The sequence below is a fragment of the Lissotriton vulgaris genome, chromosome 7 (genome assembly GCF_964263255.1).
Source record: "Lissotriton vulgaris chromosome 7, aLisVul1.2, whole genome shotgun sequence".
NCBI lineage: Eukaryota > Metazoa > Chordata > Amphibia > Caudata > Salamandridae > Lissotriton > Lissotriton vulgaris.
Window position 1 is genome coordinate 1,475,590,993 of NC_141695.1, and position 27,395 is coordinate 1,475,618,387.

The following is a 27,395-nucleotide window of genomic DNA, read 5'->3' on the forward strand; positions in this document are numbered from 1 at the left end:
TTTTGCTGGCTGTCCTGGCAGAATTTGGTGGACTCTCAGGGTGACATGTAAATAGCAACAAATCAAAATTGTTCCCTTTGGGAGAACTGGATGGGAAACAAATGTCAGGACCTTCATCCATTGGGCCTTCCGTGGGAGGTGAATAGTGTTCAGTATCTTCAGCTCATGATTGCACGAGAGGCAGTAACCTTTTTGAAGCTTTAAATACAGGAAAGGTGCTGGTGGGGTTTAAGCCCTCTGTGAAATTCTGGAAAACCCTCTGACTATCCCTGATGGGCATGCTGGCGTTGGTAAAAAATGATCATCTTGTTATGCTACCTGTATGTCTTTAACAGGGTCTTGTTCGAGATCCCTTGGAGGTAATTAGAAGAATTGGACAAATTAATTGTCGAGCTTCTATAGGCCTCAGGGAGGAAGAGAGTTAGCTTGGCCACATTCAGGCACCCTTGGATAAAGGGGTAGGCTTGAACTACCATACCTGGACCTATACTACTGATAAAGCGCACGCAGTACTCTAAAATGTAGGGGTGCTTTATACTCATGGTTTAAACACATGTATCTATATTTCTATTGTGTGCAGTGTATTACGTTTATCAAATGCATTTTTTTCAACATCGTAAACATAGAATCATAATGTATATCTTTAAGTAGGATTATGTATGAGACACTATCATTTCTGTATTCATAATGTGCAGAATAACATTATATTCACATAAATGTAACTGTGTGTTGTTTAAGTTGCCTGTACAGTAGGCCCAGAGTTGCAGGTTGTTGATAGTTTTGCTACCCTTGGTAGCTAAAAGAAATAATTAAATGAATTGTTTTTGTGAACAGGAACAGTATGCCCTCATGCCATTGCAGGTATAAAGAATCCAACATTGTTATTTAGTTTAAGGAGGTAACTGGAATGACACTCCAAGGTCACCGGAAGAAAAGAAGATTTTTTTAAAGAAGTTATGGAAAATCACCACAACCTTACAGAGTGAAATATTTCATCATGTGATACATTTAGGAGGGGGTATTAGTTTGTTCTTTTTGTATTATGCGCAGGGACAGAAAAATCAGACTTCTAGATTTTCTTCGGAGAAGGAGAATCTTAAGAGCGAGCTCCACAGCTTTACGCTGTTTTGACCCATTTGACGTGAGTACTTCTAAGGAAGTCTACACGTGATGACACCTTTGAGAAATAAGACAGGGGAACCAGCCAGAAACATAATCAATGAGAGTAGTGTAGGGAAAGATAATTTATGCTTTCCTTCCTAATGAAAAGGGACTTGGATTCCGCCTCCATCTTGGGTCGTGTACTAATCTTGGAGTTTATTACTCTCTGTCTTCTATGCCAAATCAATTATATTGGTAGATTTGGCTCTCTATTAATTTTTCATTATCTACTTTTATTGATACTTCATTGTGTGTATTTTCAGCTATTTTTGGCCTTATAATAAGACCCATAAACTAGAATTCGGAGTCTGTGGTCTTTAAAGCATGACAACATTGTATGTATAATCTTGAAGTGTTTATTCCCTTTGACAACTGTTAGCAGGCAAATAAAAGACCCTCAGTGCTAAATTTGGAAGGTAAGGCAAGGTTCAAATTTGGCGCAATCACTACCTAGTTTCTCAATTGCAGCATGATCTGCAATGGTTTGATGAAGGAAAGAAATGTGGGGGCAGAGATTGCTCTTGATGTTGGGTGCTGATGTTCCTAATTTGGTGCTGTTTGTGGTCCAGCAGGTGTGCAGAGCCTGGAAGAGGGCTGTCCACCATCTATTGCAGAGGGCTTCATATACTCCAGACGTGTATTTGGACACTGTGCCCGTTCATGCTCACTATGTCGGTCGATAGATGGCGTGCCAGGGGTGGGACATATTGCGGACTTTTACCCTAATGATCAGTTTATTACCCTGGCCGGCGCAATGGAATCATTTGACTTGGGAACCAGGCAGTTTTTGCAATTTGCATAAATTGCAGTACCGTCCTGTGGGATATGGTCTTCCTTTCATTATGTCCCACAGAACACAGAAGTTCAGTTATTCTTCATTTTTGAAGTATGGTATTGTTTAAAAGCTGTTCTTGCCTGAAGGCTCCATTCCTTGATTTTGATTACGATTATTGTATTCGTAGGAAATTTATCCCCTGATGAAGAGTCTCTCGACTCGAAAAGCATTGGGATCATCCAAGGGATAACCCATATAATGTCGAAATTTGAGATGCTTGGTTAAACCGAACATGTTTATTCATAAATGAGAAGTATCATTTTTTTTTTTTAATATATTTTTATTGCAGGAATTAGCCAGGGTTACATATCAGATCAAAGACACATCATCAATATTAATCATAAGAAAGAAACCCCTGTAGGGGAACATCCCTTGTACACAGCCATTCAGCCCACAACCCGGAGGTTGGGCGGCGTGTGCGGAGAGTCCATGCATGAGGGTCTGGTAGTCTTCTGGTGTCGATCCGAATAAATGAAGGGTCTTCTTCTGCTTTTCTAAACAACTTAAAACACCCCTTTCCTCCCACCCGACCCAACCCCCCCAGAGGACCAAGGACTAATCAAACGGTATGAAAAGACAGCAATGTCAGTAAGAGTATTCTACGCTTCCCTCTACCTCTATCCACCACCCTCCTCCCCTTGCCCGCCAATGGTGTGCTGTGTGTGTGGTAAGAGCTTGTGGGAGAAAACCATTTCCTGCTATATAGAAGATCAGTGTGATACCTTTCTACTGGGACTGAGGCTGTACCACATCATCACTATCGGAGTCGCTGGAAGAGCTGTAATCGCGCAAGGCCTGCACTAGCGTCTCCCACTCCTGTGCTGCCTCTAACGCCCTCTCGTTCTGCTGCTGCCTCGCCATTCGATATCTCAGGGTGCTCTCCCCGCAGCCCACTTCAGAAGTGCATTACACCATTTATTGCCTGTTGGACCAACTCGTGCTTTCCAGTGCCTGGTTATCTCCCGCTTCGCCAGAATGAGCCCCAGGTCAATGAACTTACTGGAGAGTTTGTTTTTAGGAGTATGGGGGAACCAATGTAGGACGCCTACTGCAGCGTCAAAGACCAGGGTCCTCCCAGTTACTCCATTAAGGGTGTCGCCTATCAGCAGCCAGTATGAGGATAGCGCTGGGAAAGACCACAACATATGCATGAGGTCCGCCGCAATCATTCGGCATCTGGGGCAAGCCGCCGTGTCCGTGGCGAAATATTTCTGGATTTTCTCCGGGGTCAGGTAGGCCCGGTGGAGTATGTAGAAATGAACCAACTGGAACCGGGCGTGACGCGTTCCCTTCCAGGCTCGGCGCATTAATTGTGCCCACGTGGTCTCCGGTATGTCCTTCCCAATGTCAGCCTCCCACCGAGTCCTGAGTGTATCGAGCGGGGGCAGCCCCTCGTTGACCAATCTGGAATACAAACACGTTACTGCTTTGACCGTCCCCGACGACATCATGGCATATTGGCACACCTCTGATGTTGGCGGCTCCTCCATGCCCTTCTGCCAGTGCGTCTGGATCGCCCGCGTGAAGCAGAAAATCGCCCCGGGGTATGTCAAAGCGGTTCAGAATTTCCCGGAAGGGCAACAACACTCCATCCTCATAGAGGTCGCCCACCAGTTGTAGCCCTGCGTCTTCCCAGCACCTCAGTCGCGACCAGTCGCCCCCGTGTGGTAAGGCAGTGAGCATCCCCAGCGGGATCTCCGGAGCATATGGATGTTTCAGCTCCGCTCGGCCATGGACACGGTTCCAGCACAAATGTATGGTGCGTTCTTCGTGTGTGAGGTCCCTCAAGGCCAACCGTTGTCGCAGTGCGATATAGGATATAACATGTCTGGGCATACCACTTCCCCACCTCTCCTCTGGGCCTCGGAACTCCCTCGCTACCTCCTGGGTAAAAGTCTGCAGCTGGGCTGCCAAATAGTACTTTTCGAAGTCCGGCACCACTAGACCCCCCTCCGATTTCGGCCTCATCAGGGTCTTGAGTGCTACTCTACGGCGGCCCCATCCCCAAAGGAACGCCACCAACATGGAGTTCAGGGACCGGAAGGTGGCCGACGGGATCCAGACAGGGAGCGTCCGAAAGTAATACAGCAGCCGAGGGAGCGCCACCATTTTCAGCAGTGCAATGCGTCTAGCCACCGATAGTGGCAAAGTGGCCCAAATGCCCATACTGCCCCGTAGTGCGCGAACACACCGGGCTATATTGCCATCTAGGATATCGGCAGGGTCATGATACACATATACTCCCAGGTATTTGAGGCAGCTAGGTTCCCATCTAATCTCTCTGGTGGTGTCAGGTCTGGGCTCCCCCTTTCGGACCGGGAACAAATAAGTTTTGGCCCAGTTCACTTTAAGGCCCGAGAGCTCTCCGAAGGTCGTGAGGGCCGTATCAGCCCCGGTCAGGGCTCCGCCCGAATCCTCAAGGAAGAGCAGCAGATCATCGGCATAAAGGGAGATGTATTGCCGCCCCATCGGGGTCCGTAACCCTCCAAAGTAGGCCCCAGTCCGAATCAACAGTGCCAGTGGTTCCACCGCGAGCGCGAAGAGTAGGGGGGACAACGAGCTTCCCTGTCTTGTGCCTCGTTCCACTGGGTATAGTTGGGAGATCAATGGGCCCGCTCTCACTCTGGCCATTGCCGAAGCATATAGTACCATGGTCCACCGGATGAACCCCTCTCCCAGACCGAAGTGTACCAGCACTCTACGTAGGTACTCCCACTCCAGGCTGTCGAAGGCCTTTTCTAGGTCAATCGAAAGGATTAAGGGGCACGGGGCCTCCACGTGAGGTTCCTCTAGTAAGCGGAATAGGCGGCGAATATTCATTGTCTTATTGCGTTTGGGGATGAATCCCGCCTGATCGCCATGCACCAAGGAGCTCATGTGACCCAGCAGTCTCGACGCTAGTATGCTGCTCAGGATTTTGTAATCTACCGTTAGCATCGAAAGCGGTCGGTAAGACGCCGGGTCACCGGCCTCCCTGCCAGGCTTGAGTAGAGGGACCACCAGGGCCTCGCATATCGAGCCGGGGAGGCGTCCTAGGCGCTTCGCTTCCCTGTACACCACCAATAATCGGGGAGCCAGGAGGTCCACGTAGGTGGCGTAAAACTCCACCGGGAGTCCGTCTAGGCCCGGAGTCTTGTTTCTCGCCATCCCCTTTATGGCGCTGCGGATTTCCCCTAGCTCTACGTCTTTACCCAATTCTTTCGCTACTTCAGGCTCCAGTGCGGCGATCTGCAAACCCTGCAAGTATTCATCAATCTGGGCAGTGTCCTGTGCTAGTCTACTGCGGTACAACTTTTCATAGTAACGCAGATAACAATCAAGTATCTCTGGTTGAGTGCACACGTCGGTGCCCTCCGCGGTACGCATTGTCATTGTTGGGGTGGTTCGTCTCATAGGGTTTGCCAGCCAAGCCAGGAGTGTCCCTGATTTATCCCCCTCCGTCAGTGACCTGGTTACATAAGCCTTATAGTCGAAGCTACGCAGTCATTCGACTTCAACAGCCACCGCTTCCCTCGCTGCTGAGGTTTGTTCATGACGTTCCGGGTGGCCGGGACGGAGAAGCTCCATTTAGCGGAGTTTCCGGTCAGCGTTGGCCAGGTCGTCTAGGATGACCCGCCTCATTCCCACCTTCTTGGTTTTGCAGTAACCTCTAACGACCACTTTAAATGCATCCCACTCTGAGGCCCTCGTCCCAGCCGTGCCCTCATTCACTGCGAAGTACTCAGCGATTTTGTCCTCTAGGTCCGTCCTGAACACCAGATCCTCCAATATCTCGGGGCGCAACTTCCAAGTGGGTACACTAGGGACACCCGGAAACCATCGGAAATCTGCTATTAAGGGGTTGTGGTCGGAGATGGTCCTAGTCAAGTATTCAGACTGCACGGTCGCAGACATTAGTTCCGCCGATCCTAATAGCCCGTCCAGTCTCACATGCAGCTCATGCATACCAGAGAAATGGGAGTAGTCCCGGGTACATGGGTGCTGCGCTCGCCAAATGTCCGTCAGCCCCCATTGGACTTGCCACTCCCTTCTACCTTTAGCCACCCGTCGGACTGGTGAGTCCGGGAGGGGGGGATGCGATCGGTCGAGATCAACGTCCACCACTGAATTAAAGTCTCCTCCCATCAAGAGGGACCCCGATAGGAAATGAGCCAGGGAGCCCGACAGCGCGGTCAGGAAAGCGAGTTGGTCCACGTTAGGCGCATAAATGCAGCAAATGTTCAGTGGTCTACCCCCCAATGTGCCGGAGATTGCCACGTATCGTCCCTCTGGATCCACCACGGATTTAGTAACCTGTAGGGGTACCCCAGCTCGCACCCAGATCAACACCCCTCTCGCGTAAGCTGAGTATGTGGTGCAGAATACCTGTCCTCTCCACCTACGCTGCAGCGCCGATCCTTCTGATTTAGTAAGGTGTGTCTCCTGTAGCAGCGCAATCTGCGCACTAGGTAAGCATGGATCTTATGCCGTCTGGACATGGTGTGAAGGTCTCGTACATTCCAAGTGATACATTTCAAATTAGTGATATCAGCCATTGTCCCATGGTGTCTCATCTAGTTTCCCCCAGCAATGCTCAGTTACAAACAGTTTTACAGTTAGCTCCACATCAATGGTGGTCTCCCCCCCCAATAACAACAGAACTTCCCCCTGTCTCAAACTCCCCCCCACCCTCCCCAGAACTGGTCCCAAATAGTGCCATCCAGTTCCCATCCAAACCGTACCCTCAGAAAACGCCCCCCCCCCCCCAAATAACCCGACGGTAGCCATCGCGGGTGTGCCTTAAGGGCTGAGTGGGGGTCGAGCGCCGATAGGGGATCACCGTGTCTCAGTGCTGCCGAGATATGACCGAGCTCCAGATCATGGGGATCGGGAATATAGAGCTACCCCAACCCACCCGGTAATCAGTGGTCTAGCAACTCCCTCCAAGGTCCCCCCCACCCTCCGCCGCGCCCCCTCATCCAAATGGAACCATCTCACCCGAGTTCATCCCTGCCCATCTAGTAGGCCTTCTGCCGAGTCAGGGGTAACCACAGGTAAGTTCACACTGTCAGTTTCAGAGTCCTCCATGTCCGATTGGCCCCCACCTCCGCCAGGTTCCGATTCTTCCGTGATGGGTCCGCCTTGGGAGCTAGAAAAGTTGGAAACCATCTCCAACACCCCTCGTCGCTCGGCCGCGGTCTCCACCGTCGAGGGTCTGGCTGGCTTACCACGGTGGCTCCAAAGTCTCTTAGACCTCCGCTGTCGCCCAGCCTCCGATGTGGTTTGGAAGGAGGAACCAAAGCCATCTTTGCCAGCTCTGTATAGTTCAAGCCAACTGCAGACATCCTCCGGGTTTTCGAAAAATTTCATCCAGGATGATGCGGAGTTTCGCCGGAAACAGCAGGGAGTACTGAATGCTCTCGCTCCGCAACTCCCGTTTGATCGCTAGGAAGGAGGCCCACACTGCCTCTAAGTAAAGTTGGTCTGCTCCCACAGATACCAGGGGGTTCATCTCAGGTTTATTTTGTGACTTTGGTTTTTCATTTTGACAAGGATTGTGATTCTTACTTGAATCACATACACACCAAGATATGTAAAGTCATTATCAGGAACCCGTAGTTCTGGGCACAGGCTATAGTTGTGGGGGTTTGAGCAATAGGGTAAATAGGGGACTTCTACTTATTTAGTAATGCGAAGACCCGAATACTTCCTCAAAACCTCCAATATCCACAGAGCTATGGCCTGATTCAGACAAATTATCCAGAACCGCAATATATTATTCATGTATAGGGAGAATCTGTCGCAATGTTTGAGGACCGCTCAAATCCAAGTAACAACGCGTCCACCCTCACCCACACTGCTATGTTCTCTATCACCATGGTGCATTTGATGGTTTCCTTGAAGATGATAGCAATGCTTCCTCCTTGATTGTTGGCGTGGTTATGGTGCATCATCTTGTACCCAGCGGGAATGGCGGTGGTGATGTCAGGATTCAAGAAGGGGTTGAGCCAAGTTTTGGTGATGAAGACGTCTGGGGAGAGGGTGGTGACGGTGTCCCAGACTTCAGTGGCATGTTGGCAGAGTGAGCGAACATTGAGCAGGATACAACTGAGTGGTTGTGGGGTGTTCTTGGTCCTGTGGGCAGGAGTGGTGCAGAATCTTTTGTGAGTTGTGTTGCAGGAGAAGAGGCAGTGCCAGCACGTGACCGGCCCTTTGGAGGATCGTGGGGAGGAGGAGACGTAGCTTTTGTTTTGATGTCTGGGGGTCTAAGTCCAGGAGTTCCTTAGCGTTGTATCCTGGGTGGCGAGGGGAACCAGGGTTCCTGGCACATGGAGTTGTTCAACCGGTGTTGCATTGGCGGTGCACTCGTTGCGCACGTCCGCTGCATGGTCATGTGACGGCCTCTATTAGTGGGCCATGTCCAGGTAGCGCAGCGGCAGAAGGCAACACAGGGCCAGCAGGCAACGAAGGGCCATGGACGGCAGGGAAAGCAGGCCGGGGCAGCAGACAACGTAGGGATAGCAGGCAGCGCAGTGTTAGCAAACAAACCCAGGGGTAGCAGGCAGTGCAGAGTTAGGGATAGCAGGCAATGCAGGGGCAGCATGCAACGCAGGGGCAGCAGACAACCATAGCAAGATAAGCGAATCCACTGCAGAAGTATCCACTATACAGTTTGTGCAACAAGTAATTTCATCTAACTGGAGGAGGCATGCCTCTGGTTTCAAACACTTCCCCTCAGGTGCAATGGCAAATGTTCTGGAGTTCAAAAGTGTAAGTGCTGCGCTGTAATGGTGAAGCTGATGAACAATCCTGAGAGGAACATGCATTGTTTTCATTGTATTCTGCATCGGGAGATTAGAAATATTGCTCGAGTGCCAAAGAGCTAATATCTCAATTTAGGAAAATTAAAATTGAGGTTCACCCCCTCAAGCATGAAGGCTATTGCAACCCCTAGACCACGTCTGGGAGTTGAATGCTACAGACTTTTACAGACCTTTACCCTCTTGGAGATATCTCCTGCTGATAACTGATGAATACTCCAGATTCCATTTTGCGACAGAACTATCCTGATAGATACATCAGTTTTGGCTGGGATTGGCACAGGGTCTTCTGTTAATGGTAGAATTGTCAGAATTACACCAAACAATGCCCCTCCTTGAGTGGACACGAATGTAAGAAATCCTTTGACTGCTTTTTGTATGTCTAGCAGGAAAATATCATCCCTGTTGCCTCAAGTGAAAGGAACTGCTAAACGCTTCATATCAGCTGTGAAGAGAACTTGCAGGAATTTGTGTCCAGTAATATATTTCATTGACATCACAAACACTTTTCCACATCCTGAGGAATGACAGGAACATCCCTCGTGGTTTGACGGGGAATTAAAAGTCTGTCAGAAATTATGTTTGAAAGCTCTGCCTTCAAAGGTATCCCCATATGATGATATCTTTGCCAAGGAATTATGATCTGATCTTGGAATAGGACAGTGATGTCAAAGACAGCACAAAGGCCTGTGCTGACAGGCAACTACGTGCAACCCACTAATGTGGTTAGACCTCCTTGGGAGAACCTTGAGACATGTCAAACCTTCAAAATTAGATGAGCAGCCTGATACCTAATCGCAGAAATGCAATGAATTTGGTTTCACGTAAATTGTAAGATATGATGTCCTTTGTGAATATAAAGAATGGAGTTGGTGGTCTACGTCACTTGTCTGCTGGAGCCAGTCAGAAGAGGAGGTGCCAAACATCCAGGAGATCAGATCCCTCTGGGTAGCAGGCACAAAATTCACAGTGGAGACTAAGTATGCTGGCAGTCGACTTGTAGCTGCCAAGTTTTCACCATCAATGTGTGACTAGCTGTTTTAGTCCAGATTTTTTCTTTGCATTCTGAGAATGGTACTCCTGATTTTACAACAGACTGATTAAGACTGCAAGTTATAGATTTTTTTTTCTCAAAACAAATTTTATTTCGTTGACGACTTGCATATGGGACACTGTCCTTCAATACATCGAAGGACCAGTGAGCAAATAATAAGGCATTGCATACATTCAGTTCCATCAACGTTTAGAAATATAGCAGCCCTCACAACTCCCACCCCCTACCCTCCGTCCCAGTTCCAACCCCCCTCCCCGCACAGTGTCTACATAGTCCAAAAGCAGAGGTTATCAAGTCACTAACAGTGTGTACTCCTTTTCACCCGGGCTCAACTACGAATTGTTCGGCACCAACGTCCTGTTGCGCGGGCGGTTCCAGCCATAGCCCTCTGTAGTCTGCCCATCGCTTCCATATCTTGAAATGTTTCCGGGGGCAGCCCCTGGCTTGGAACACTGGACGCTCCAACCCCATACAAAAGTCCAACCCCCTCTTCCACACTTCTAGCAAAGGGGCCCTGGGGTCCTTCCAGGCCTGGGCAATGTCTCTTTTGGCCACTGTAAGTCCCAGGACTAGTAGATGGTGTTTATAAATGTTTCTTCCCACCTGTTCCATAATATGCAGAAGCCCCAGCTGCGGCGAGCGAGGAAGGTCCCAGCCCAGCACCTCAGACAAGCAACTCCATACACCCATCCAGAACCTCAACAACTTCTCGCACGACCATACCGTATGGCTAAATGTGCCCGCCGCCCGCTCGCACCGCAAGCACTCACGGGAGGCAATCAAACCAGCCCTCCACAGACGGTCCCTGGTGTAATAGGCCCTGTGTAGGTATTTGAATTGAATTAAATGTAAGCGCACTGCTATTGCCGCTCCTCTCTGGGCTTCTAGGGCCTCACGCCAGTCTTCCTCTTCGAATGCCCCGATGTCACCCTCCCATACAGAATGCAATTTGTCCAGGGGAGAGGAGCAATGTGTGACCAGAGTCTGGTATATGTTGGATATTTTCTTCTCCTCCAGTTCCCCCATAAACACCTTAGCCTCAAGGGGACTGAATTCAGGCAACGAGTCCAAGCTTACCAGGGAGGGGGGCAGGGCGTGTCGGAGCTGTAGGTATTTAAAAAATTGGGTTCGGGGCATGGCATATTCCTCACTCAACGCCTGGAACGACTTGAGAGTCGTACCTTTCATAACGTGCCCCAACGTGGATATGCCAATGGCATCCCAGCCCCGAAACCCCTCCAAGGACGCCAGGGCCGGTAGTGGACCGTTCTGCCACAGCGGAGTCTCTCTCGTCAATTTGTTCCACCACCCCATACAGCGTAGAGCTTCACGCCACACTCCGAAGACCACCTGGGTAACCACGGGAAGCCTCTTCTTGACGGTCGCTGAATATAGGATAGTGTGTAGCGTGTGCGGGTCCATAATGTATCGCTCGAGGGCACAAGCCGGGTCGCCCCGGTCCCCATACCACCATTCATTGAGTACCAGCAGGTGAGACGCTTGGTAGTAGGACAGAATGTCCGAGGTGGTTAGGCCCCCACAATACATAGAGAGGAAGCAAGTACAAAGGGCCACTCTCGCAGCACCTCCAGCCCAGAGAAACTGGCTTAACCCCGAGTTCACTTGTCGAAACCACTGCGGCGCTATGGGATATGGATGGTTTTGCAGCTGATACAAGAGGCGCAGGAGGGCCACCATCTTGAATATTGCCGAACTACCGTAGATGTTCAGGGGCATTCTGGACCATGTCTTAATATCAGATCGCACGCGATCCCAAACAGGTACCACATTGCGTGCCCTGGCCTCTCCCGGTACATCAGTCAAGAAGACGCCAAGATATTTAATACCGCCAGCCGCCTCCTGCAGTGGGGACGCCCAGGGTCCTCTCCCTTCACGGTCCCCCAGCACCCACAGCGTGGATTTCCGCACGTTTAAGTGTAGGCCTGATATCTCCCCGATAATACGCATTATCTCAAGGATTCTAGGCCCCGACCTGTCTATGTCCGTAAGAAAGAAGAGGACGTCGTCGGCGTAGAGTGCGATGCAATCCGACGGACCCATCTCCCACTCGAGCCCCCGCAACTGTGCATCCATCCGCACCCAAGCCGCTAGCGGCTCCATGGCCAATGCAAATAGATAGGGTGAGAGAGGACAGCCCTGCCTGGTGCCCCGGCCGATGGAGAAGGGGTCTGACACCACCCCCGCCACCCTCACCGATGCCGTCAGGTCTGAGTACAGTAATTGTAGGTATGAGAGGAAGCGAGGCCCAAGATTCAGGCGGGACAGAAGTGCTCGTAGACCCAGTTTAGGGAGTCAAAGGCTCTGTCTATGTCGACCAAAAGGAGCGCTGCCGGGATCCCAGCGGCCCGGGCTGCCTCCACCACCACCTTAGCGCGACAAATATTGTGTCTCGTCGTCCTATGGGGCATAAACCCTGCCTGATCAGGATGAACTAAGTCTGGGGAGAAGACGATTGGCCAGGGCTTTCGCCAAGATTTTTGCTTCGAAATTGAGGAGCGATATCGGTCTATATGAAGAGTGATGTTCGGGGGGCCTCCCAGGTTTACAGAAGACCACGATTTCGGCGTGTCGCCAGTCCGCCAGAAGGCGACCACGCTTCCTGGCTGCCTCTAATGCTTTCCTATACCGCACCCACAATGGAAGATGAAAGGCTTTCATGAATTCACAAGGGAATCCGTTAGGTCCAGGGGCCTTCCCAGTGTTGAGCTCCCCAAGCGCCGTACCCAACTCCTCCAATGATAATGGGAGCTCCAGCCGGTCGCGACCCTCGTCCTAGAGTGCTCGCGGAGGAAGATCCGCCAGGAATTTGTCGACGTCCTCCGCCGGGAGAACTTCTTGGGGGGTATAAAGGGCCGCATAATACCGTGCGAAGCTGGCTGCAATATCCTCCGGGGCCGTCACAGGGTCAGCCCCGCTCGTCGCGAAACCCCGGCAGGGGCTGAGCTTGGAAGGTATTCTGACAGAGTCTGTAGAGCATGGTACAGGATTTATCTCCCCACTGATAGATTCTACTGCGTGGCCAACCACAGTTGGCTCGCCTCGTCCAACAACATGGACGTATAGGATTGCTGCGCTAATAGCAGCTTCCCAACAGCCTCAATCGTATCCCCAGTGTTACACTCCCCCTCCAACACTCGGACTCGCCCCGCTGCCTCCTCTATGTCCTTCCTGCGGGTCCTACGGGCTCTCGCACACCAGGCAATATCGACTCCCCGGATCACAGGTTTCAGAGCCTCCCACAGGGTGGCGGTGTCCGTGCCGGGCCTATCATTGTCCTCCCAGTAGTGAGATATGGCCTCTCGAATGTGCGACTGGTAGTCGTCTTGTTGTAGGTGCCACGTAGATAGGCGCCATCGAAAGGATTGTCGCGTCTTATCCAAGCATAAGTTTAGTGTCACAGGAGAATGATCGGAAGAATAGATGTGGAAGCTACTCTCCCTATCCAGGGGGAAGGAATGAACAAGTAGTCCAATCTAGAGAAGGACCGGTACACAGCGGAGACGTAGGAGTATTCGCGACCCAGAGTATGCTGGTATCTCCACGAGTCAATCCATCCCATTCCCTGCACCATGCCGCTCAGTTTTGTGGGGGCGTCTGCTGGGGGCCCCCCTCCGGGCCTGTAGCGGTCCCTTCATCCATCCATCACATCATTCCAGTCACCACCCACAATCGCCAGTACATTTGGGATATCAGCCCACACCTCAAACAGCTTTTCAATGAGTGCCTTTCGCAATGGGGCGGGGCATACACGCTACCAAAAACGATTGGCTAGTCCCCAACCATACCTTTAACAAACACAAATCTACCATGGGCATCGATCCATTGCTTCTCATGTACATAGGGGAGTCTGCGATGCATGAGAACTGCTACACCTCGAGACCCCCTCACAAAGCCTGCGTGAAACACTTATTGATAGCCGTACCTCTGTAAGCTGAGGGTTTTAGTGCCTTGGAGGTGCGTCTCCTGCAGGAGGAGGACATCCGCCCTTTCCCTTTTCCCAGGTGCAACACCGCCCCTCGTTTTATTTTATCCAACATCCCCCGGGCATTCCAGCTCACCACTCGCAACAACGCCTGTGGACGGCCCGTTCCCTGGACGTCAGCCATTATCAATGGGAGCGAAAAGCAAGATCCCGGGCTTTTGGAGCAACACACACACACTTTCTTGTAACCGAACTCGCGCAGACACTGTGTCCAAAGAGTCAACTTCCCCGATCGCCCCCCTAGCCCTCACCCTCCCTCCGTCCCACCCAACTGCATCCGCAACCCCCCTTTCCCCTCCCCCACTCCCAACTACCCCCAAAACACCCTCTCCTCCCCCCACCCCACACCTCAGCAACATTGAAGTACCTGTCGCGGTATAGATCGTCATCGGCCCCCAACGGGAGGTCCGAGAACCACTATCCCAATGGATCCCCAAAAAATACCCACTCAGCTACAACTAACGCCCCACTAACTACCCTTCCGAACTAGGGGCCCATGACCGCCCTCTCTAAGTCGTCCCCCAACCCTCGCCCCCAAACCACAAAGTTACTTGTTCAGCTGAAGTCTCAAGTAGTAATCTGCCGCATTTGTCCATGTTTAGGAGGGGTATAGTCCCCACGGCGGGTCATAATCTGAAGTCCTCCACACCCCTTGGAGGCTATGATGTCGGATTTTGGGAGTCCGTAGCCTCAGCGGCGTCTGCAGTGTCGATTTCCGGGGGAGGATTCTTCTTTGTGCGGGATCTCCAATTGCTTCTGCTTCGTGACCGCCGGGGGGTCCGAGGGGGCCCCGTTGTGGAGGATGTGTCCGAATCCCGACCTGGGGGAGTATGCACTCTGATCCGGACTGTCTCGTCGGTCCAGGCAAAAACTTCTTCCGGAGTGTTGAAGAATTGGGTCTTGGATTGGAAGACCACCGTAGGCGGGCCGGGTATAGCAAAGCGTACTGGATGTTTAGGCCCCGCAGTCGCGCCTTGGTTTCAGTGAAGGATTGGCGCTGCTGCTGTACCAGCCTGGTGTAGTCTAAAAATATCAGAATTTTATGATTTTCAAACAGCAGGGGCTCCTTCATGCGGCTTGCCGCAGGATCATGTTGCGGTCGTGATAGTTAAGCAGTTTGGCTATCACTGGTCTGGGACGAGCTCCCGGCGGTGGTTTTTGAATCAGTGCTCGGTGTGCGCGTTCTATAATAAAACAGTGCGATAGGGAGTCCGGAGGGAGCCACCCCTCTAGCCAGTGGGTCAGGAAGGCCTCCATGTCGCCCTTCTCATAGCCCTCCGGAAATCCCACAAAGCGTAGGTTGTTTCTACGAGCACGCCCTTCAGCATCCTCGGCCCGTATGGCAAGGCCCTTCTGGATACCATCCATGTTGGCCACCTTCTTTTTCAGGGTCATCACATCGTCCTCCACTCCTGTGATTCTCGTCTCCGCTTCTGTAATGCGAGCCACCGCATTGCGCAGGTCCTGGCGCAGCAGTGTAACGTCGGCTCCAACTGCCTCAATTTTTGTGTCTAGCATATCTCTGGACTGAGTTATCGCCGCCATGAGGGCTGCGTTATCAGGGCCAGACGCTGAGGGGCCCCCGGCTGCTCCTGCACTCCCGGTCGGCCCGGTGAATTTGTCTATTGTGCCTTGCTTCGAGGTGTGCCCACTGTTGCTACCCCTCGTCATGCTGGTCTGTGGATGTAGGCACCAAGTCCAGGGCGTCGCGGGGGTATTGACAGGGGTGTGGGTGTGCACCCCCTGGCCAGATGGCGCGGCTGCCTGCGCCGTGTCGCCCCCTCTCACCGGTGGCACCGCGCCAAGCCTGCACTCCCTTCAAAGCCAGGCCGGCAGGCGCGCTATAGTGGGCGCCGGGGTAGTATCGACCTCACCGTCTTGTAGGGCACTGCGGGGTAGGAACCGTCTGAGCGGCACGGCTAGCCTCAGCTGATCTTCCTCGCCTCCCCGGTATTCAGCGCCAAAGGCAAAGGTCCAGTAGGGATTGGGGGGGAGAGGCGCTCCGCCGTACCCACCGGCCCGCAGCGTCCCCGCGGTCCAACTCGACCGCCGAGTGGGGCCCGTGCGATCTCGGCCACCACCTCACCTCGGCCGTACCGGAGGTTGGGGTATTTCAGCCGTGCTGCTGGGCACTGCGCCCCTCCCTCGCCGCGTCGTGAAGCACACTGCGGCGACTCGAGCACCGGATGTGCCGGACCGCCCACTTCTCCTCTGCCTCGCCGGCCACGTCTCACTTCCGCCCGGCGGCCCGAAAATCAAGGCCCCGGCTTTCCACACGTCAGCAGGCCGCACCACCTCAGAGCTCGGACCTCCGTCCAGCAGTCGATTCCAGCTTCCAAATCGCAGTCAGGGCACCGCAACCGGTTCCGACTGCCAAAGACTCTGGTTAGGGTGTCTTAGGGTCGGGGAGACACAGGATTTTCGCCGGATAGTTGATCGGCGGGACGGAGCTCGCTTAGGCTGCGTCCACCATGTTCGCCCCCGTAGCCACGCCCCCCTGCAAGTTATAGATTTTAATGAGAAAAAAAAGACTGGATAAGTAGACTGTATGTAAACCAGGACCAGAATGGGAGCCCAAAGCAGCCCTGGTAATTTTGACTTAGAAAACTCCATAACAGAATGGGTACATTATACTCTGCAATCTATGAAAGGCTTTCAATTCAAGCAAATCTTACATTTCCTGGTTCTCATTGGGCCGGTCTGGCCGAAGGGAGCATTGGGCAGGGAGACTGGAAGAGTGGGGGGTGTCTTTGGAGTGGTGGGGGCCGGATTTGGAGCGGTGGGGGCCGGTTTTGTTACTGGTGGCTGGTTTTGCAGCAATGCTGCAATATCGGCCCCCAATAACAAAAGCAGCAGTGCTAGGGGTGGGTTTTGTTATGCTGCAGTGCTTTACATTTGCCCATGCCTCCTGGGGGCCAGTCCAACAAACTTACCAGGGCTGTTTTGGGTTCCCAGTCCGGCCCTGGTTCTCATACAGTCTAGTAATTCATACCTGCCAACTTGAAGAACAATCTCACTGTGAGAAGGGGCGGGGCACGAAGGAGGCAGGGCCTTGTGTGAGACGTTGGCCTGGCATATGATGTCCACTATTCTAGTGGGCACCTTGCACCAGTCCAAACGACCCTCATTGATGGTAGGTTTAGAAAACCTTTATAGAAAGCTATCCTAGTGGTAGCTGTGGAGAGCAGCCTTCAGGCTAAGTCTTGAAGGAATGTAAAGCAGCTTGTTTTACCAGTCTATAACCTCATGAATTATCAAATGAAAGGAGAAGCACACCAGGTATATATAAAAATAAATGTATTATTCTAAACACACCCCTCTAGTCTCTTTATGAGGCTAGAGGCAAAAGTACAATACAATTACTTAATTAGCACACAGTAAACTAGCACAGTATATGTTTTGCCCTAGGGGTCTCACAAACCATATACTAAGAAAGTAGTATAAGTACCGCTGTGAACATAGAGACAAGGCAAAGGGCCTGTAGAACCACTGAGGCAACTAGGAACCACCCAAGGTAGGGACACGGGAGACCTACGGGGGAAGCGTGCAGTGTCTAAACAAAAGCTGCAAATCACCATTGACTTATATGGAGGAAGTTAAAGTTAGAATTTTAAAGAATAAGGACACTTAGGAGTGGACTACGGTAAAACCCCTTCACTACTGGACACTTGGAGAGTCAAGACCCACGGGAGCACCAAAGTACTCGTGTTACCTCACCCAGGGAAGCCGGGTGCATAGGTGTTTTTTCGTGTTGGTTTTTGTTGTCGTTTCCTATGGAGAGCTGCAAAGAAGTGCTGCAGGCGACCAGAGGAAGAGTGTCCAGATGGATCCAAGGGTGAATCGGAGATCTGAAAGCAGAGGGGACAGAGTCTGGGTCACTAGCCAGTGACCAGGAAGGCGACAAGAAGATGCCAGCCGATGTCGGGTGATTTCAGGTGATGTAGGTGAAGCTTGACTCTTCAGCCACGAGGTCCAGGAGGCGTTGACGACAACCAGGAGCTGGATTCGAGCTGTCCCACGTCGGATGTAGAGTGCTGCAGCGTTGGTTTCCAGATTGGACCCGACAAGCCTTGGCAACAGCAACCCACGCAGAATGGAAATATTGATTTCGGAGCAGACCAGCATGGTCTGAGGGACTCACCCTTTAGAGGAGAGTCAGGACACATCTGGAGCAACCAGGAAAGCCCAAGAAACAAAGAAGATTCTTTTGTGGGGACCCACCAGTCAACGGATCAGGGATCGCGAAGGGGCCTCGAGCAGAAATGCAGGAAGCAGGCCAATGGAACACTCGTGGAGTGTAGGCCCACAAACTTCGGTGCAAAAGGTGCTCAGGGCTTGGACTACAAGTAGCCCAGTGCACAACTTCGGGAAAGCTCTGGAAGTCGATGCACTAGCAAATGTACTGGTTGTCCAGGAGTTATGGTCCTCTCGTGATGGCTACAGGTCTCAGCTTCGCTGGGGACTCGTGTCAGCCTCTGAGATGTCTGGAAGTCTGTGTCCTGTGTCGCAGATTCTTTGAGATCCGGCGGGAGCCTCGAAAATGCAGACCGGCAAGATGCTTCTTTGGTGCCTGCTTGAACAAGGGGGGTCACTCCTTGACCCCAAGGGAGATTTCTTTGGTCTTCCAAGTCGAAATGGAATGTCGAAGGTCTAAGATATATGTTGCAGTTTCATCCAGGGTAATCTAAAGTCCTAGGGACTGGGGTCCTATACTTATAATAAGTTTAAGGGATGGACTAACTATAAGGTCCCACCTTTGAGAGGACCTGGGGAGGGGTGGTTACACCCCTTCCCCTTTGTCCAGTTTCACGCCAGAGCTGGGGCTGAGCCCCCCAGCAACTGGTTTGAACTGGGAAATGCACGGGACACCTTACGAAAGAAACAAAAATGATGGACAGACTGTGGAACAAATCAAACACTCACCACCAGTTAAGAGATCTGGGTTAAATCCACTGTTCTTTTGCTCACCATGCCACCCAGTTTAGACCCAGCCATACGCAAATCAGCCTTGACCCGGCTCCTCATGGGAACAGTCCATCTCGAACTAGCATGCCAGGTCCTCACTAGGCCCAGAAACAAGCCTCCTGGGACTGGTTTTGGGGTATCTCCCCTCATCAGCCAGGCTAGCTTGAATCCAGTGGCATAGTGAGCCCAGGACCCACATCTGGGCATACCTGGCCCACTTAGGGCGATAAAGCAAAAGACACAGAGAAAACAAAAGACACAGAAATGATGGACAGAATGCAAAACAAATCAAACATTCACCCCTAATTCAAGACATCTGGGTTAAATCTGGTGTTTTTTTGCTCACTGTGCCACTCCAGTTTAGACCCAGCCATATGCAAATCAGTCTTGACCTTGCCTCTTATGGGAACAGTCCAGCCTTAACTGCCAAGCCAGGTCCTCCCTGGCCCACAGGCAAGCATCCTGAGACAGGTTTTGGGGTATCATCCCTCATCAGCCAGGCTAGCTTGAATCCAGTGACATAGTGAGCCAGGGACCCACGTCTGGGCATTTCCAGCACACTTAGGGCGCAAAAGCAAAAGACACAGAATTGATGGACGGAATGCAGAACAATTCAAACATTCACCCCCAGTCAAGAGATCTGGTTTAAGTCCATTGTTCTTTTACTAACCATGCCACCCCAGTTTAGACCTAGCCATATACAAATCAATCTTAATCTTGCTCCTCATGGGAACAGTCCAGCCCGAACTACCAAACCAGGTCCTCCCTGGACCAGAAACGAGCATCCTGGGACAATTTTCGATGTATCACCCCATATCAGCCAGGCCAGCTTGAATCCAAATGGCATAGTAAACCCAGGACCCACGTCTGGGCATACCTGCCGCACTTAGGGTGAGAAAGCAAATGACACACAAATGATGGACCTACCAGGCACTTTTGAACCCTACCCAGCTGCCAAACCCCCCTTCCCCAAAAAAATGCTTGCTGAGGCTGGTGCTAATGTCCTGGGGTGTTTTGACACCCCTTAATAAACGTCAGCCAGGGCCGGACTGGGAACCAAAACCAGCCCTGGCAAAGTGCTTGGCCAGGGGGGGGAGGGGGAGGGGGGGGGGTTGTGGGTGCCGCCGAGCTCTTTGCTGGGGCCGGTTTTCGGCCGACTTTGTTACAGGGCCGATTTTGCAGCTATGCTGCAAAAACGGCCCTGTAACAAAAAAGGCCCCCAGGGGCCCCAAACCGGCCCCCACCCATGCGGCGCACCGGGGGATTGCATGGTGCCCGCTATGGCCAGTCCGGCCCCAACTTCGGCTGTTAGAAGCCTCAGAAAACAAGCTGGAAAACCGCTATTTTCTGAGGTTTTCTGCTCGGTTTCCCTGCCACCGTGTATATCAGTTCCTCACCGGGAGAATGTGTGATGGGAGCCGATATCCCGTGTCACACAATGGCACCGTGTGAGTTGGCAGGTATGGTGATTTACTATTCATTCTGTGGGTTGTAGTAATAGGATAAAACAAGACTACAAATCACAGAATACAAAGAAAATATCTGAACGGGATGAGCTACTGATGCACGGCACTGGGAAACTTGAGAACTCTCTTCGGCCGGTTCACAGTGTGAAGGAAATGCGGCTTAAGTCAAACATTTCTTTAGAGGTGTTCCCCAGATAGATCTGGTAGCATTTATCAAATTATTGTGGGGGTATCTGGTGTACCCTTCGCCCGGCCCGGAGAGTTACACCTGTAAACTTTAACTCTCTCAGCTGTTGTGGTAACAGATGTTGTTTGCATGTAGGAGACAGCCTTGCCAACTTGCCTGAGAAAAAAAAACAGCTTTGTATTCACATTTTAAGATTCAATCGCTGTATAAACATATTTACATAGCACTTTATAGGAAAAACGTCTGAATTTGTTTTAAACATGCCCTTTCTGGCTTTGTTTACTTTATTAGTCAGGTGTTATTAGGGGAGTTCTATGACCTGTTTTAAAGCGCTTTCTTCATATATTTACTGCTTAAAGTTGGTACTGATAAGGAGAGAAAAATACCAGCTTCAAGTGAGTCTCCTAATTTCACTTACCAGCCGGGGACATTAAAATATTTGTCGCGCACCTAAAAAAACACGGCCAGGTGGAGGTCAAATGTCTTCCGGTTGCCGTCATTCATCCCCTGTCACTGTTATGTCCACCCATTCCTACAGGTGGCCTCGAGTCCGCTTCTTCTCGTAATGATTATAAACCCCCTGCCAAAAACAGCTCGCGCCCCCCGCGAAACACGTGAGAAGAGGGGAATTGTCAGACAGGGACTACTGGGGAATGAAGGTGCTGCCCCTTTAAGAGGCTGAACCTCTCTCTCTGCTTTTGTGTAGCGAAGGGGTGGGGAGACGTGCTGAAGCTGCTGTACTACTGCTGGGGAGGGGAGGGGAGAGACGAGGCGCCTCAGCTATGGAGGCGGACTGACTGGGATGCGGAGGCCGCAAGGAGAAGGGAAAAAGAGGCGAGTTCTGCAGGGCTGACCGCGCAGACAGCAGTACTAGGGGTCGAGTGCATCCAATGCCGCCGTTGGAGTTCTCCTGTCTACCTGGGGGCTGGAGGGGAGAACGCCTCACGCATTTTGCGGCATCTACTGTGAAACCTTGAGAGGGTCCGAGGGAGAGAGCCGCGCGCGCCTCCACGGCGCGAGACAGTGGAACGTGAGATCTGCGTGACCGGCGTAGGAAGGGGCTTCGCGCTACCGGTGACTTGTCGTCACTAGACGCAACCTGAGGCTGAGCTAGGGGGAGAATGTGGCACTGACTCAGACTGCAGCAGCGTCTCTCCCGAGCCTCACTTCCTTGAGCGCACCGGTCTCCTCTTGCTGCTCTTATCTGCTTTCAGGTCGATGCTGGAGTGGGTAGAAAACGGGGAATCAACAGCTGCCCCCTCCCGCCCCCCACTATTGGGCTGCAACAAAGGGGGAGGGGATTTGGCCATGTTTGAGAAACTAGCCAGTTAGGATGCAGCAGAAAACCCAAACGTCTGTTTTCCCTGCTGTGGATTTGGTTTCAGGGCCTCTGGAAAATGGTGCATGATTTCAGGGCTGTGGAATAAGAAAGAACTGAACTGCTCGCCTGGCTGCTGCTGCAACACAGAAACATTTGTTTTAATACCTCACAGGGGTGAAGGTGGAGCGCGCACTCGGATTGCAGACTGTATTTCCCAAGTTGGAAAGTTTGTATCCCCCTCCGGCAGACCCTTCAGCTCTGCGGGCACCATGGCTTCAGGCCCCCTTTGCAATGGCTTCCTCTCCAATGGGCAGTCTGAGGCCGAAGTGGCCCACCTCTGCAGGAGCCTGGAGCTGGGCACGGTCATGTCCCTGTTCTACACCAAGAAGTCACAGAGGCCCGAGAAGAAGACCTTCCAGGTCAAGCTGGAGACCCGGCAGGTCACCTGGAGCCGAGGCTCGGACAAGCTGGAAGGAGCAAGTAAGGTTTATTTATTCATTTTCGAGGCTAGTTTTACTTTTTTTTTTTCTGAGCCACAGCGTGTCTGTGAACTTGTTTCAACGCTATAAGACACTGCTGGCATTGGGCAAACCATTCCCCCGGTGAGCCCATACATTGGGGGTCAAGGTGTGGCAGAGGAAATGGGGTGGAGTCCGAGGGGAGAAGCTTGAAAAGCAGTCAGGCCTCAGCTTATATATTTAGTTAAAACTGCTGCAAATAAATTGTCAATAAGGACCTATGTAACTGCATATCTATTATAATTATTCACAAAGAGGTTGCATTTTAAAATATCCTAGAGAGTTAAGACACCTGCTGTTGAGTACTTTGTGTGCCCACCCATTCTGAGGGAATTATAATATTGGGAAGAGAACGCTAGTGGTTAACGCATTTCTTGGGGAGGTCAGTGTTTTGTCCAGTCACAGTTTTGACTCCTTCAGTAGCATAGATGGTTTATGGCACCAGGACAAATTCTGCGTTTTTGTCTGGGTATCCGACCCAGAACCCCCTACCTTCCAGTACTGATATAAGTAGATAAAGAGGTTTGGAGGCTGCCAGCATCATCATAAGAGGTGCAAGGGGCTTAAGGTGTCTGCATAGAAAGTGCATGGATGTAGGAGGCGGGGATAGCCGTGTGTCCATAGTGGGCGCTTGGGGCCGGTGGTACAGAGATGCGATGGGTGTGCTGAAGAGTTTCAGATGTCTAATGTTGACTCTAAAGATGCAGAGCTATGTTGGAGTCTGCTTAGGTACAACATTGTAAAGCTGTGCATATGAGGTGCATATGCGTGGAGGTATCTGCATGAAAGCCAGAGGTATAATCTTTTCCGCATTAAAATCATTGTTTCTGAAAAAATATATGCAGAGGCATGAACATGACTACATAGGATAATTGAAAATCCATCGGCATGAACGTCTTGTTTTTAAATCCTTTTATTTATTTGCAGTTTTGCTTAGCAGGGCCCACATCTATCGACGTCAGAGCTTTATATATTGGATTTTACACTATTTGTACACACATAGAGATATAAACACGTTGCAGTTTGTTACGAGTTTCCGTCGTTCAGTTAATACTTTCCGAGCACCAAGGCAACACAATGTCTCTATGCACCCTGTTAAGATGTAATTAATGTTCGGATAGGAGTCATTTCATTCCACTCTTGAAAGTGTACGAAAGGGCACTCCCCACGTCTGGAGAAATGTTGTTCCAGATTTTAAGAGCGTTTGGCACGGATTGTCTGTCTAGAGGGCAGAGATCTCAAGATCTTCCCTTACGAGGCAGACCGGACCGGACTGGGGAACGAAAAGCGGCTTTGCAAAAATGCTCACTCTAGCCCGCTCCCTTCCTCTCCTTGCACACTCTTAACATCCATCCTATCTCCCTCTCCCCCCCCCCCCCCGCCACTTTGATCGCTTTCTCTCTTCCTTTCCCCGCTTTCTCTTCCCCCGAAGCCTCCCCCATGCCTGCTGCAACTAACCTTGGGAAGCTGGGGAAGGCGACAGAAGCACCAGCAGCGGCCATGAGTTTCAAAACTGGCCTCCAATGACTCCAAACCACCGGGGAGAGGCTCGGTGGAATAAAAGACCCGTCCGGCCCTGGAGATGCAGTGATTTCATAAGGATGAATCTGATTGGGATGGTTGTAAGTGTGAGGTACCCATGTCACCCCAGCCCGAGGTAACTGCCCATATCCCAGAGGCGCAATGCCCTCGTGCAGCCTAGTAGACTAGACATAAGTATACGCCCCAGAGATCTCAAGTTGTCCCTTTCATCCCAGTTGTTTGTGCGCTGGTACTTGCCTCTGTTTCCCCACCACTGGGAGGACTACATGTACCAGAATGCAAAGGAGAAAGAGGGCAAGGGTAACTGTTCTCAGCTGGCGAGGGGCATAGTGAGTTTTTAGCAGTATGGGCTGCTCAGTGGTGTTCAACTAGGAATGATGTGTATTCAGAGGATCATTTACAAATCGTGCAGATTTTATTGGGGTCGTTGTTCTCAGTTGAGACATAATGGAACGAATCTTGCATATTTTTCCTGTGCCCCAAAAGGACAAATTGGCATGTTCTGCAGGGCAAGAACTGTCCTACATTCAAGCAAATGTATATGTAATGGCATCTATCCTAATTGTTTTTCTTAAATTGCATCAGTCTCTGCGTACGTTCCTGCCATATTGCATGCTTGCACCTCCATACAGCGAACACCGAGCTGTGTGTGGCCAGTATATACATATTGATAGAGCGCATCAATCATACTGAGATATTAAATGTATGATACAGGGTTCAAGGTGTGTTAGCATGGTGACAAGTGCAGATCCCCAAAAATAGAATACGAAGGCGCAACAGACTTTCTTGGTGCTTGGAAGGAGAATATGGAATTAACTACTTTGATCTGTAACTTGCGAAAAGCTGCGGTCTCCATTTGCCCAGGTCTGCCCCGCACAGATATCTTCAATAAAATACATGTCGGTTGTTGTCTCTCCATTTTATATAGCCCCCTCCCACTCGTGTGATTTTTCGGCTCCTCCCCAGTGCTGTCCACTTTTGTTTTGGGACTGGCCTTAAAGTGGGCATTTCTTTCAGTTATCCACACTTTGTGGTGATACTTTGTTGGCAAGGAAATGAGCGATTGCAAGTTGTAAATGTTCAATTGTAATTTTTTTCGCCATTAAATAATTGTCTTGATTACAAAGTATGCTTATGGTGGCCTGAAAGTGGTACTATGTCTAAGATAAGAGCTCGCTCGAAGTCATCGGAGACAGGATCCATCGGGGCTGTTGTCCATTCACAAATCCCTGTGACTTGGACATTTAAGCCTAAGTGTGTTTGTTGTGGTGAACAGAACTCCAACTCTAAGAATGCGTTGGATGTTTACATACATCCCAGTGCGTGACTGCGGTGGCACGCCTCACCAAGCACTCCTTCTTATGCCCACTGTGCCTAATGTAAACGCACAGCAGGGCTACAGGCTGCCACATGTTCATGATGTCTCATACGTGTATTGGGACTCATCAGTGTTCATGTACTCTTCTGAACACCAGGCACACATCTTTGATGTACATTAAGCCGTAAAGGAAATACAGTCTTCAGAAGCAAAGGAAGGAGATCGGCTTAATTTCAATAAATTCCAGCAAATACATGTGCCAGGCATGGTCAGGAGTTCAAGGCAAGCTGTTGAGGACCAGGGCAGCTTTGCCATGTTCAGTGAAGAAGTATTCATGTGGTAAGGATGGCAGGGTGTTTTAGATGTTGTTTATTTATTTATAAAGTTTTATATTGCGCTAGCTAGACCCATGGGTATCAGAGCGCTTTATAAACTCTAAGGAAAAGAAAAAGTTGCACTACATCACAGGACATGAGGATGTTTAAATAACACATGTGTGAGTGCAGCTAGGAGCCTAATATTCGGTCAAGAGGGCCGAATACATCGAGCAAATGAAAATCTAGAGGAGAAAGGGCGGAGGATTGCCGCGGAAATATTTTTCTGTGCGACTAATATGTAAGGACTTCGCTGGAGGGCCTGCCCTCGTGTGCTCTTATACCCTTCCACAGGGGCGTAGCTACCCTTGGTGAAGTGTCACCCGGGCCCATATCACCAATGGGCCCATCAAACTGATAATCGCTGTATTTTACCTCTGACAGCTGCCAAAGGGACAATTTTCCTTGCCTGCACTAGGGCCCATGACCCCCTTGCTAACAAGTTATGACCCTGTGGAGTTGGTTTCAAAATGTACATATTGGCACACAGTCAAGCTCTTGTGGTCTCCAATGTTTCTGTAATTCGTTGCTGTTTCTTTAATTACATCACACCAATATCTCCAGTGCACATTAAGCTACAGAAGGGGGTATAGTAATATACTCATAATATAAATATAACTTCCAGGTTGTGCATGTTTTTTTTAATTTTTTTTTTATAACCACCCTCCCGCCTTCCAGTGAGATGTCAGGCCGTGATTAAGGGCAACACATTCTGCATACTTGTTTGCGAATATTCATGTCCTTTCCAAGTCGATAAACAAACATCGCAAAATTCACATATGACATAGTGTGCCTTGGAGTTTTGGCAGATAAGAGATGAGCTACGTGAGTTAACTTGATTTGTCTAGAACTGTAAATTTGATAAACCAGAGACGGCTGGATTAACACGTCTGCCCCCAGCTTTGGCAGTGATTGTTTACAAACCAGGTTTGTGTACCCTCCACCTTCTAATTCCAGGCATCCATTACCAGACAATGGCAGTCGGTCAGATATCGAGATGCACTGTAATTAGGATAGATCAGTGACCTTTGAACTGTGCTACCATGTGTTATTGCTTTCCTTTTTTGATGTTATTTAAGCCCGGCTGTAAAGTCATTTTTTAAAATGTTGCAAACAAAACAGGTGATGGACCGAATGTGGATCAATGTCACACATTCAACCCAGTCCAAAGATCTGGGCCCAAATCCATCGTTTTTTCGCACTCCACACCACCCTGGGTTAGATAATGGCGATATGCAAATCAGCTCTGACCCTTTGCCCCATGGGAACAGTCCAGTCCGAACTACAAAAGCCATGTCCTTCCCAGAACGGAATCAAGCATCCGAGGACCGGACCGTTTTTTTTTTTTTTTTGTAAAAATATACTTTATTTAAAATTATTTGTCAGGTTTACATTTTAAGCAGTCCCTTATATTTGGGTGCTGTGCATTTAACCATTCTCAAAGAAGCGCATTAGGCTATCTTTGGTGGTTTTCCATCAAGATTTCTCATTTTACCCATCCAGACCAACTCCTGATTTTCCAGGTTTCCTTTGCCCACTCTTGTCCAAATCTATGGGTGTCTATGCACATGTAAGAGAACATTTTAGTGAAAACAAGTTTTTGGCATTCTTTTTCCGTGATTGCTTGGTGTTTGTACAAGGAAAGGTTCCTGTTTTCCCACATCGCCTCTTTCACACAGTTTATTATTCTCCACAGTGTCCTTTCTTTATTTGCATTGCAATTCATGCCCAACCCATATAGAACCAGTTCATAGGACAGGGATGCCTGTCCTGTTAATTCTTTAATGACCTGTCCCATTGCCTTCCACATGCTTTGTGCTCCGCCGCAGTTCCAAATGAAGTGCATCAGGG

At 50.4% G+C, this 27,395-nt stretch overlaps 1 protein-coding gene across 2 annotated transcripts in view; it reads left to right on the plus strand.

Annotated features, from left to right (window-relative positions):
• The first annotated feature begins 21,199 nt into the window (after positions 1 to 21,199).
• Positions 21,200 to 27,395, plus strand: part of PLCG1 (phospholipase C gamma 1) — a 578,648-nt gene continuing 572,452 nt past the window's right edge. The window contains exon 1 of one of the 2 annotated variants that reach the window (XM_086932272.1): positions 21,200 to 22,272. In XM_086932272.1, coding sequence (XP_086788398.1) covers positions 21,876 to 22,272 — 397 coding nt within the window. In that variant the 5' untranslated portion in view covers positions 21,200 to 21,875. The remainder of the gene's footprint in view (positions 22,273 to 27,395) is intronic. The other variant, XM_086932273.1, reaches the window with a different exon arrangement.